Raw genomic sequence first — 12,664 nt, forward strand, 5'->3', positions numbered from 1 at the left:
CATAAGAAATATTTAGAGTTCCCTTCATTCAATTTACATGTTTGGTCTGTCTGTATGTGTATGTTGATTGAATATGGTAGTTTCAGTGCTGCATCAGGTCACTGTTGTATCTTCATTGAATGGAACAGCACAGAAGGGAATATTTCACCCATCATACCAGCATTAGCTGTTTGGGGGAGGCATCTTATTATTGCAACTGCTCTGTTCTTTCCTGATAGCCCTGTAAATCTTTCCAAGTATAAGTCCAGCTCTTTTTTAAAATTACTATTGATTCTCCTTCTAACCTATCAGTCAATGCATAAGAACTAACAGCATAAAGAATTTCTCCAAGTCTCCCTTCTGGTTCTTTTGTCATTTTACCTTTAATCTGTGTCCCCTCGTTTCTGACACCTTTTCTGTTGAACTTCCCCCTTTAACTTCTCTGCTCTGGAGAACAACTTCAATTTCTCTAAGACTCTCCTCACAACTGAAGTCCCTCATTCCTGATACAATTCTGGTATATCTTCACTGCACGTTTTCCAAAGCCTTGCCATCCTTCCAAAACAGTGGTGCCCAGAATTGGATACAATATGTTAGAGTCCTGAAGACACTGAGTCATGCTGAGGTGAATCTCACAGAAGCCTAAAAGCCTTCAGATCCTTGACTAAGTAACTCTTCAAACTGTACAGGCCAACATGGAATGCTGTAATACATTAAGCAAATATGGATAGCATAACAAGCTCAATTTTATTCTCATCCCAGTTTCCACATACATAAGCACCTAAAATAACAATGGGAGTTACTGGATAGTATCATGTCAAGGGATCATAACCCCAAATTATTTAGAGATATGGAAATATTGCCTCGAAAGCTAGTGCTTCCAAATAAACCTGTTGGACTATAACCTGATGTTGTGTGATTTTTAAATTTGAACTTTTATGCACTTCATGTAATTTAAAATAAAGCTATACAAGCCAAAAGATGACTGAGAATGTAATTTCAGCAATGGTCTAAAATATCTGTGTGAGCTATTTAGGACTTACCTAATCCTAATAAGGAATGATAAAATGAAACACCTGAAAAGCAGGGGTGTTGGACACAAACACTTCAAAGGAGAGATGCAAACAAAAGTGAGCTGTGATTTCCAGTGAGCTGTGTCCCAAATAGTGGACATGTTGAGTTTAAAGAAAGATATTTCTGTGCAAAAGATGTTTGTCAAGTTTCCTGAAATATACAAGAAAAGGGGTTCAAAGCCTTTGGTCTATGTGTGTTAGTGTGCTACAGAGCTGGTATGGTAGGGTACTAGCTTGTGGTTCAACTTACACTGTGCTAAAGTGTGCTGGGAATTTCCACTTGACAACCCTTGTGCGTGCAGGTTAAAATATCTGTTTCATTGTGAAAACAAGCCACTTGTGAAAGAAATTGAACCTTTCAGCTAACTTCAGAACCAGGAATCTCCAAATAATCACTCAACTGCCAAGTCACCCGGAATAACAGCTGCAACATTTCACAAACAGACAAACCAAAGATTAATTTGTTTAGTCCTTATTTAAACTTTTACTTTACAGGTTCACCTCTTATTTCTAATCTCTGTCCACACGTATTGTGTTTTTATTATCTTTTCTCATGTTTTAACAGCGAATAAACTCACCATTTCCTGAACTCAAGAAAGCTTAGCTAAATGAACTCCTTTTAACGTAAACATATTTGGGCTGGTAAACGATATCCACAACAGATGGGTGCTGTTTTGAATTAACCTTGCTGTGACCTACTAAGGGAGGAAGTTCAGGAAGGAAAGAGAGCCAGTTCATTCCTCTTCACCCAGAAGATAACCACTGAGGGTATCCCACCAGAATCTTAACTAATTGAAGTCTTACCCAGGGATCAGTCATAACAATGAAGATTAGGAGTAAGGTTAGTGTTTTCCTCCTTTAGCTCAATTATGCAAGAGGTTGGTGTTCTCTGGGCTTACTAAGAATGGGGTATGGTATTTTAAGTGACCATGATCATTCCAGAGTCTACAACTTCCGGGGCTAAGGAAGACAAGCAAGCAAATAAAGACATAAGAATGTTAAGCGTGTACTCTTTTAATTTGGAAAAAGCTGGAATTTATTCATCAAGCTCATTTTACACTGTTGGGGAAGGCCAATGTATTCCCATCCATTCAGTTTGATGAACCCCATTCATTTGTCACCATTAGGTGAAACCGTCATGGTAGAAAGATTATAAATCTAATATTGTTTAAATCCATCCATGGAATGTGGACATTGTTGGCTCAGCCAATATGGTGTTGCCCATCCCTCATTGTCCTTGGAAGATGGTAGTTCATATACCAACAGTGCTGTCAGGAAGTTTCACAATTTTAATTCAATGACAGTGAAGAAACAGCAATATATTTCTAAGTCAGGATGGTGTGTGACTTGGGGGGGTCTGTTCTCAGTTTAATAATTTTGAGTTCTTGTTCTTCTATCTAGAGGGTGGTGGAACTGTAAGGGTGTGCACAAGGAGACAGTAAAATCAGAGTGAAATATCCTATTGCTCAGTACTTCATGTTTGTCAGTGACCAGCCCCAGACACTATCAGGTCAGATGTTGTTGGAAGTGAAATAGATTGGTATGAAACTGAGGTGAAAATGTTATGGGAATAAATTCTAGAAAAGTATTTTGAGTCACTTGGAAAAAGTGAGTCTGCGGCAGGTAAAAAACGCTACAGAATAACACAGAAGACCATTTCAGAATCTGTTGTTGCTTTGTCTTGAGAATTTTTATTAAATTGCAATAATATATGATTTCAAAGAGCACTGAATTTTACCACTGAAACATTCACTAGAAAATTGTAAATTAAATATTTTAAAACACATTCATCACTGCAGATTTCAAAAGAAAATGTGTTATAAAGTGTGGTCTTCTATACCTAAACAGTGCAAATTACAGTTGATAAATATCCATTGTAACATCCCAAAACACTGGAAAATACACCTCAAATGTAGATTTCATCTGCAGAGGAATCTACTCCTGTTGTTCAAGTGCCCAACAGTAAGAGCCACTGTGTACTCACCAACCTATGAGGAAATGCCAGTCTCCTGCAGGTATCTGTTTAGACAATGTTTGTGTTATCAGATAGGAATTGTATTGCTGGCTCCATACTTAGGCCAGGCAAGGTTGGCACAACCAAATCTCTGCTAAGTTTGGTTACAGTTTTATGTTATAGAGAATCTGACAAGAATGGTTTTAATTTGTCAGTGGTAAACAGCTCACAAAATGACCACCTTTGAACTTGACCTAAGCTCTTTACAGCAGCATCGACTTAAAGTTGACCTTATAGAATCACAGACTCAGAATCCCTACACTGTGGAAGCAGGCCATTCAGCCCACCAAGTCTGCAATGATCCTCCAAAGAGCATCCCGCCCAGCAAGTGGTCCATAAAATATTTAAAAATTGAACTGTCCCTGTCCCTGTTCATGTATTATTTCAGTTTAATAGATTAGGAATGTCTGCGGACATTATTTCTTTTTTGTTTATTTGTTTACTCATTTCTGAATATACAGTGAGTCTCTAGAAGAGTTCACTGGTCATTATGGTAGTTGCTGCTTTTGTGTGGGGCAGAGATAACAGCACATAGAAAACAGTTGTTCATGGGACCTATTGGACTGATTTTGATCACCAATGGGAATCAGTATGAAATTTTACAAGGTACCTTTATTGTCCTTGGGATATTTTTCTGTTAGTTTTTCTTCTCTTAAGAGATTAAATGCTTGCAGAAATGGATGGTTGTGAGGGGTAAGGAGAGGGGGCAGGGGGGGAGGGAATGGAGTGTTTAACCATGAATGTCCACCACTTGCAGGAGACAGCTACTGAACCAGCTGATCTAATCCTGTTTTACATACGTTTGTGAAGTTGGCTTAGCACGGATTGCACTTGGGTAGCCAGTTCAGCTGAAACCTTCCAGTGAGAGACCTCCCAACTTCAATCCTGAGTTGTAATATATGATTTGCATCAGCTTAAAACCAAAACCACTTCAACATTGATATAAACTGTGCAACATCATTAACCTGAAAGCATCTCGTGCATAAGGTTGCATTGGCATCTTGATCATAAGGATGATGAAAATAACAAATCCAATATGACCTGGTGACCGAATGGCTATATATTATGAAAGGGATGAAAATGAGGACTACAGATGCTGGAGATCAGAGTCAAGATTAGAGTGGTGCTGGAAAAGCACAGCAGTTCAGGCAGCATCCGAGGAGCAGGAAAATCTGGCAGTTCCCGCTCCTCATATGCTGCCTGACCTGCTGTGCTTTTCCAGCACCATTCTAATCTTGACTCTATATATTATGAAATACAATTGAAAATATGCAAGAGACTTGGTGGTAGTTTCAGTTTGTAGCAAACTATACCACACTGTCAGATTGTTTAATCTGGAATTTGAAGTTCACTTGATGCTTGGATTGGTCCTGTTTGCCAGAGAGGTGATAAAGCTTTCAGAGGAGTGACAACATGGTTTGATTTTGGATGTGTTCCTTCCTGGTGATGATGATTGATTAAAAATCTAACATTGTTAGGGGTCTGTCAACAGATTCACAGAAGTTAAAAAGAGAGAGATAGGATTTACACGTATTTGGAGAGGCAAGGACTCATCAGGGATAGTCAGCATGGCTTTGTGCATGGGAAATCATGTCTCACAAACTTGATTGAGTTTTTTGAGAATGCAACCAAAAAGATTGAAGAGGACAGAGCAGTAAATGTTGTCTACATGGACTTTAGTAAAACCTTTGACTAGGTTTGGCATGGTAGACTGGTTAGTAAAGTTAGATCAGATGGAAATAAGGGAGAGATTGCCAATTGGATACAAGATTGGCTTGACGGTAGGAGACAGGGGATGGTGGTAGAGGGTTATTTTTCGGACTGGGGGCCTGTGACCAGCAATGTTCCATGGGATCGGTCTGGGTCCAATTTTGTTTGTCATTTATATAAATAGTTTGGATGAGAATTTAGGCGGCATGGTTAGTAAGTTTGTGGATGACATCAAAATTGGTGATATTGTTAACAATAAAGAAGGCTAAGATTACAAAGGGATCTTGACCAATTAGGCCATTGGGCTGAGGAGTGGCAGACATAGGTTAATTTGGATAAATGCAAGGTATTGCATTTTGGTAAAACAAACAAAGGCAGAACTTATACAGTTACTAGATTACTTACAGTGTGGAAACAGGTCCTTCAGCCCAACAAGTCCACACCAACCCGCCGAAGCACAACCCACCCAGACCCATCACCCTACATTTACCCCTTCACCTAACACTACGGGCAATTTAGCAAGGCCAATTCACCTAACCTGCACATTTTTGGATTGTGGGAGGAAACCGGAGCAAACACAGGGAGAATGTGCAAATTCCACACAGAGAGTCGCCTGAGGCGGAAATTGAACCCGGGACTCTGGCGCTGTGAGGCAGCAGCGTTATCCACTGTGCCACCGTGCTGCCCACTGGAAGGGCTCTGAATAGTATTGTTGCACACAGAGAGCTAGGGATTCAGGTGCATGATTCTTTGAAAGTTGCATCACAGATAGACAGGGTGGTTAGGAAGGTGTTTAGCATGGTTAGTAAGTTTGTGGATGACATCAAAATTGGTGGTATTGTTAACAATAAAGAAGGCTAAGATTACAAAGGGATCTTGAGCAATTAGGCCAATGGGCTGAGGAGTGGCAGAATTGGTTAATTTGGATAAATGCAAGGTATTGCATTTTGGTAAAACAAGAGCAAGCATGCTTGCCTTCATTGCTCAGACCATTGAGTTGGGCCGTCATGTTGAGCTTGTACAGGACATTGATGAGACCACTTTTGGAGTACTGTATCAGTACCGGTCGCCCTGCCATAGGAAGGATATTATTAAATTGGACAGTATTCAGAAAAGATTTACCAGGATATTGCCAGGGCTGTAAGGTTTGAGTTATAAGGAGAGGCTGGATAGGTTGGGACTTTGTTCACTGGAACATAGGAGGTTGAGGGATGACCTTATAGAGCTTTATAAAATCATGAGACGCATAGATAAGATGAAAAGCAAAGGTCTTTTCCCTAGAGTAGGGGAGTTCAAACCTAGGGGGTATGTTTTTAAGGTGAGTGGGGAAAGAGTTAAAAGGGACCTGAGGGGCAACTTTTTCACACGGAGGATGGTTCATGTGTGGAATGAACTGCAAGAGGAAGTGGTAGATGCAGGTACAGTTACAACATTTTAAAGACATTTGGATAGTTTCACGAAGGTTTGAAAGGATATGGACGAAACACAAGCAGATGGGACTAGTTTAGTTTGGGAAACTTTGTCAGGATGAGTTGGACCAAAGGGATTGTTTCCATGCTGTATGACTCTATAAAACATTCAAAATAAACAGAGCAGATTAGCTCTCCTTGTACTGTAACATCTTTATGCTCAATAAGACAAAGACAGATCTCTGTTTGTCGTTTCTTCTGTTCTCATTTCCAATATTTGGACCATGGATTTCCTTTGGATTTGTCCACATTTATAAGCAAAGTACTGCAAACGTCTGCCATTGTCTTCTGCAGAACGGCTGACTAGGAAACTCCCTCACTTTTGCTGCCTTTCAGCACATACATTGGATGGATTTACAGTTTGATAATCATCTATTTGGCCAAGTCACAAATGTACTTCCCATGGCCAACAAGTGCTGATACAAGCTTCTGGTACAAAGATAGGGATGCTACCACTGCACCATAAGGCCTTCTGAAAAAGACTAACACTCTCTTTTTCTCTCCGTGTATGTAAATAATATATTTATATGCACACACATAAGATGACCATCCCTCACACCTTTCAATTCTGAGTCTGATTTGCAAAGGAAATATAGTGTGTAGGATGACCCATCTGTCACTGCCACTTCTGAGACTAGAGACCTAACTGAGTTTGATTTAGTTTGATCATATTCCTTTTACAGCTACTTAAAGAGAGCAGGGGATTGTGAGCAGGAGAGGAGTGACCCTAAGTGTAGAGCAAAAGCTCTACCCACAAGTTTCAACCCATAATTATTTCATCATATTGATGTGCAAATGGTTTTGTGATGCTGCTGTGCCAGCAAATGAAGAACGCTATGGCATTGGGCTCTTGGTTCATGGGCTTGGTAAGAGTAGCTGAGCGCTGAGGAAACCATTTGTAAGTTGCTTTCATCTGGTAGGCATTATAGGTGGAATTTGGACTCTTGAGATATTTAGCTTAATATATTCCAATTTTTAAGGTTGTTGAAAGTCCAGCTTCTATCTTAATTCAGAGAAACTGAAGGTCCTTGGGAATTATTCACTGGAACATGGCAAGGTCCATGATTTTAACTACAGATAGACTCAGGGCTGACTTCCTCACCCTATCTCAGCCAGAACAGGAACTGAGCTGATCAACCCCTCCCTATTCGTACATATGGTATTTTAAACCTACTCTTTAAACATAGAGCCTTCCCAAGCTTAGTGATTAAGCCAGAAAAAGTCATTTTGCCAGAATGAGGCCCTGAAAATAATTAGCTGTAGTCATCATTTAAGGTTCAAGGATATCTTCTGCATTGCTCTGAAAACACTTTAAATTGTTTTTTTCTCTCTCTCATTCTTCTGTACATTTGCATTGATTTAATCCAACCAGGGAGCTCTGTGGTAGAGGAACAGTAGAAGTTTCTGATGTGAAAGGATGACCTTATTCACATGTTTGACCTTCTCCCCATAGTGGAGTCAGCTGTGAACATCCTACAAAGCACCCTGATTGATTATTGCAGTAAAAAATCTTCAATTTACTTTGCGTTTATTCTGAAAACATTTTTCTTTCTTTGAGGCACATTACCTTGAATATGGGTGAGTATTCCTGCAGCCTGACCAAAGAGCAATGTATAAACCCGGACTCTGGGCAGCCAAGAGCTATTGGACTAGATAAGGCAAGAGAAGCTGGGTCTGACTTCCTGCAGCATTCAACCGTTAGAATGACAAGACAGTTCACCCAAAGCTTGTGACCCGACTGAGGATCGGTCTTCCTTGAACATACAGCTTAGTTACTCACTCCTTTCCCCCACTGAGCTCTGGATAGACTTCATCAATAATTGTCTCCTTTCCAAAAATTGGTGGTGTTGGACATTATGAACATTCATCTAGTTTTCTGCATCACATTATGCTCAGTCTGAAGTGGGGATACATTTGGGACAATTCTCAACAACTTTGTTAAAGTAATCTAATAGTGAACCTATTGCTGAATCTGAGGGGCAGTGCAAAGAAATCCACAAAAGCAGTGTATTTTCATCAAACAGGCGGATGGAGACTTCCACAGAGACAGCCATCCTTTGAACGAGAGAGAAAGGGAATCAGACATACCAATACACCAACATTAAGCAATATGAAGCAGCTTCAGAACCTACTTTCATCTGAAGTGAAGATTTTGAGCAGAGGTTTAGGCTCTGTGCCCCGTAAGTATTTACACTCGAGTCTGGAATGAGGCTTTTTCTGGTAGTGTAAGTACAAAGGGAAAAAGGATTCCCTTTGCTTCAGGAAGGGCAGTGTAATCTTCTGCTCTGAAATAGGGTGACAATTCGTGAGTAACAAACTGCATCATGAAATGTTTATTTATGCAATAAATCGTGTCACCCATGACAACACAGTGAAATGGTGCTAGCTTGCTGTGTCTTTTGGTAGCACATTCATAACCAGTTTTGGTGATAACGTGATATTGGTACACACTGATACCATGGTGTTGGTTAATCTCAAATCTGTAGATGAAGTTTTTGACTGCTGCTATATCAGTGGTCTTGTCCTTTCTACTCATCATGGTGCAGACATTCCATGTATCTTCTCGAGCATTGTACTTGAGAAGCTGGTAATAGTAGGTGCCCCTGGTCACGTAAATCTCACCATTGCACACGGTAGCTTTGTGTGTCATGGAAAAGGTTCCTTGTGGTAGCGGTGCCATGAAGATCCATCTATCTGTTCTAGGATCATACCTCTCTACTGTGGAAAGACACTCTCCTCCAATTGCATAAAGATATCCATCCATTCATAGGGCCCATATAGCACCGGTCCGATTGGCAAAATTTAAGGCAGGAGCATCTCCAATGTGTCCTAAATGCAAAATAGAGGTGGGCACTCTTGTACATTGCTTATGGACCTGTCATAAGATCCGTGGATATTGGACTAAAGTAGCAAGTACCCTGACAGAAATTTTAGGAACGGAAATAAAAGTGGACCCCGTATCTCTCCTCTTGGGCTTTTCGAACTTTCCCTCCCTGGACACGTACGGGAAGAGACTATTTTCTATTCTTTCTTTCTGTGCAAGGAAAAATATTTTGATGAACTGGGTGGCGGAGGGCCCCCCTGGACTTTCAAATTGGCACAGACTAATTATGGAATGTATTCCCCTTGACTTCCTTACAAATATGGTGCACCGAAAGACCGAATTATTTTATAAAATATGGCAGCCCTTTTTGAATTACATAAATACAGATATTTCGGCTATCCTAACAAGGGCTTTTATTTAATTGAGACCACGAACCTGGCTGGTCCGCGGCCCCTCGGGGGAGGAATCCCGCACGAATACGGGTTTTATCATATCTGATGTTAACACATCCCGAGCATGTAAGAGACTTAAATATACACCCTGATTAGTTGTAGGTTAGATTAGTAGATAGTTGAGTTTTGTCTGTTTGTTTTTTTTTGTTGTTTTTTTTTAGGGTTTTTTTTTGTTGTTTTGTTTTGTTTTGTTTTTTTTTGTTGTCAAATTTTGGCTATTGTATATTTGAGCTAATTGTATATCAATGTTTATATCTGAGAGTTTTGTTTATTTTTGTAAACTTGTAAAAATGTTAAATTTCTAATAAAAATATCTATAAAAAAAATAAAAAAAAAAAAAGATATCCATCCAAAGCCACAAGCTTACAGTTGGGCCTTGCCTGATTGAGTGGGCATATCTCACTCCAAATGTTCGTCACCGGATTGTAGCAGAATACCTTATTGGATAGTTTGATTTCCTTGCCAGATCCCTGACAACCAGCCACAATGAAAAGGTAATTATACATGGTGCACAATGCACAATCTTTGGAAATTGACTCAATTGCCATGTTAACTAATGGATACCAAGAGTCATTCTCTTCCTTGTAATAGTAAAGTGTGTGTTTGGTTTGAGAAGGATTCAGTGGCCTGGCACTGGTTTGATCTTCCAAGTTGGGTTGAACTATGGTCTTAGCCCAAGAATTCTCTTGAACATCTACATCGGCTACCATTAAGTATGTTCTACCATACATCCTTCTCAGCAGGATCAATTCTCTCTCATCGGCTTTTAACTGACCATAAATGTTTGGGTTTTTCAAAACGTGTAAGTAATTGTCACTCATGACTTGATAAGTAGCGTCCTGCAGGTCCTTTAAATTGTGTTTCTTTGCAATACACAAAATCTCATAACAATTCTCCAAAGCCAAGCGGCACTTCATGACTTCAACAGTTGACTGATTGTTCAAAGGGATATGAATAAAATTGGCTCCAGCAACAACTTCCACAGCTGTTTCCTTGCTGAGGTCTGGTTGGGACAAATACAATGAATCTACCAGTGAGCCCAAAGAACTGGAACTGAGGTCATCAACAGAAGGAGCTCCAGAGTTCAGTTCATTAGAGTGACCTTTCTCTGAGCAGTCCCTTGTCTCTGAGTCAAATTCAATTAAAAATGCTGGGGTCTCTGCAATTGCTGAAATACTGTCTTTCCTGAGGACTATTCCTCCTTCCTTCATCATTGTGATGGCAGACTTGGTTGAACAACAAGGTGCCTCAGAAGAAATACCAGAAGCCTCTGGATGATCAGGACTGGAGTCAAATTCAGAGGAATCAACGACTTTTGTTTGGATTGTCAGGCTCTGAGAGAACATTATATTATCCCGAGTTGAGCTGACAGGGCACACATTGAGCTGGTCTCCTGTCTGGCACTGGGAAGCTGATGTCTTGAGGTGGTCTACATCAAGAGAAGCTGGATCTAATGTAATCTGAGCAGCAGAACAACTGTTACTTCTGTCTCTGCATGCTTTCCAATCAGTTGCCATTTCTGAAGCTGAAATGATCTTGTGATCAGATAGATTCAACTCCCCACATAACTGTGAAACATTTCGCTCAGTTTCTGATCCATTGCGAATTTTAACTTTTTGATGTTTGTCTTGACATGCAGAGGGAACATATAGAGCACTGGATATTCCAATTCTGCTGTCAGGGTGTAACTTACAGGCACTAGAAGGATTCTCTTGTTCTCTTGAACCCCCTGCTGCGCACTGCCTGAAGATGACGCTCTTAAGCATCTCATTCTCGGTGAGTTCAGTTGGTGGATTTGCCATGGGATTCCCTGGCGTATCACTAATCAGATCAGAGGGAGGCAAAATGAGAGGATCACGGGCCGTCTCAGGAAGATCCGCAGAGAGATTTCTTTTTTGTGTGTCGCTGTCAGCGCTTAGAACATCATAGGAGCTGTGATTCTGAGGCTCCCTGTTGACAGAAACACCTAGTTTTTGATTACAAGATATCGGAGAGCTGGTATTTATGAACAAATTCTGCTTGGTGACTGTTGTATCATCTTCACAGCTTAGACTGCTAGCCCTTGCTAATTCTGAGCTTGTATTGTTGAGATTTGGATGGTCATATTCCTCAGCTGTGTAGCTGTTGTCGATACAGTCCCCATGGCCTGAGGCTGTTGGAATGGGAGCTTTATCCTGTCCCTCTGAAACCCCTTTCCTGACCATGTGGTTTCTGAGCAGACTGGATAAAGCCAGGCGTCTCACCCTCACCTTTAGCCTGTGGGATCTGACCACCCCTCTCGCGCTGCTTGTGTCCTGGAGGTGCTCTGTTCCCAGCTCACAGCCACGATTCATCCTTTCCACCATCAGCCTTTTTATCTCCGCCTTACTGAGGCACTGATTCCTGTACCTTGTTGGGTTTCCCATATTCTCCTCCCTTTGCAAACTCAGCAAAGGCTGGTGTCCTTCCCCATTGTCCCTGCTGGTCTTTTCATCCGATTCCGTGACCTCCCGGCCTCCTGAGTCTTTCACAACTCGCCCTGGACTGGCATTGGCAGCTCGCAGTTTATAGTACCTGTAAATTAGAGCCAGGCTCACCACAAAAGCAGCCGACACAATAACTTTCCCCACAAACTCCATCATCAGCGGTCATGTCCCGAACTGCTTAATCATTGCTGACTGTTACCGACAGGCTGTTTCACAAACAGGGCCCCTGCTATCAAATGTCAGCCAAAAGCAGCTCACCTGACTCCTGCTGTTGTCGGAGAAGGTGACCTTCACCTGGATTAGGTAACAGGCACGCTCTGACCTAGCTCAATGAATACTACAAGGAGGAGTTCTCTTGATTAATAACAAGCAGGAACAGCTCACAGAACTGACATGCTGCTGCTTGGCAACTGTGTCCAAAGGAGAAGGAAACACTGAACATGTTGATTATTTTCAAAGCAAAATGGATGAAAAGATAACACGGTGAATCACAGCGATTCAGCTAACGGGATCATTTAGTTAGCTATGTTTGTGCTCTCAAAAACTCGAGATACCAGCATACCTATGAGATGAAAAATAAAGTCAATTCCTCTGCAGGTGTGACCTCTTCCTGTATTTCTGGCTGACCTGAGTGATCACAAGGTCAGTCACAATAAATGTATGTGTTTGTTTCATGGG

The 12,664-nt window shown here is 41.0% G+C and overlaps 1 protein-coding gene across 1 annotated transcript; it reads right to left on the bottom strand.

Moving 5' to 3' along the window:
- Positions 1–2,726: 2,726 nt before the first annotated feature.
- klhdc7a (kelch domain containing 7A) lies at positions 2,727–12,192 on the bottom strand. The gene is made up of 2 exons (XM_087980546.1): positions 9,874–12,192; positions 2,727–9,008 (listed from the first exon to the last, which is right to left on the bottom strand). The coding sequence occupies exons 1-2, from the start codon at positions 12,140–12,142 to the stop codon at positions 8,434–8,436; spliced, it is 2,844 nt and encodes a 947-aa protein (XP_087836672.1). The 5' UTR covers positions 12,143–12,192; the 3' UTR covers positions 2,727–8,433.
- Positions 12,193–12,664: the final 472 nt, after the last annotated feature.

Source organism: Chiloscyllium plagiosum, unplaced genomic scaffold (genome assembly GCF_037043375.1).
Source record: "Chiloscyllium plagiosum isolate Xiang-an unplaced genomic scaffold, Cpla_swu_hap1 HiC_scaffold_37, whole genome shotgun sequence".
In the NCBI taxonomy this organism is placed as follows: Eukaryota; Metazoa; Chordata; class Chondrichthyes; order Orectolobiformes; family Hemiscylliidae; genus Chiloscyllium; species Chiloscyllium plagiosum.

Bases quoted from the DNA above. Each gene is read 5' to 3' on its own strand.
- klhdc7a (XM_087980546.1), bottom strand. From the start codon at position 12,142: ATGATGGAGTTTGTGGGGAAAGTTATTGTGTCGGCTGCTTTTGTGGTG. The intron at 9,009-9,873 runs TGGATGGATATC...GGGCCCTATGAA, and splicing joins CAACTGTAAGCTTGTGGCTT to TGGATGGATATCTTTATGCA.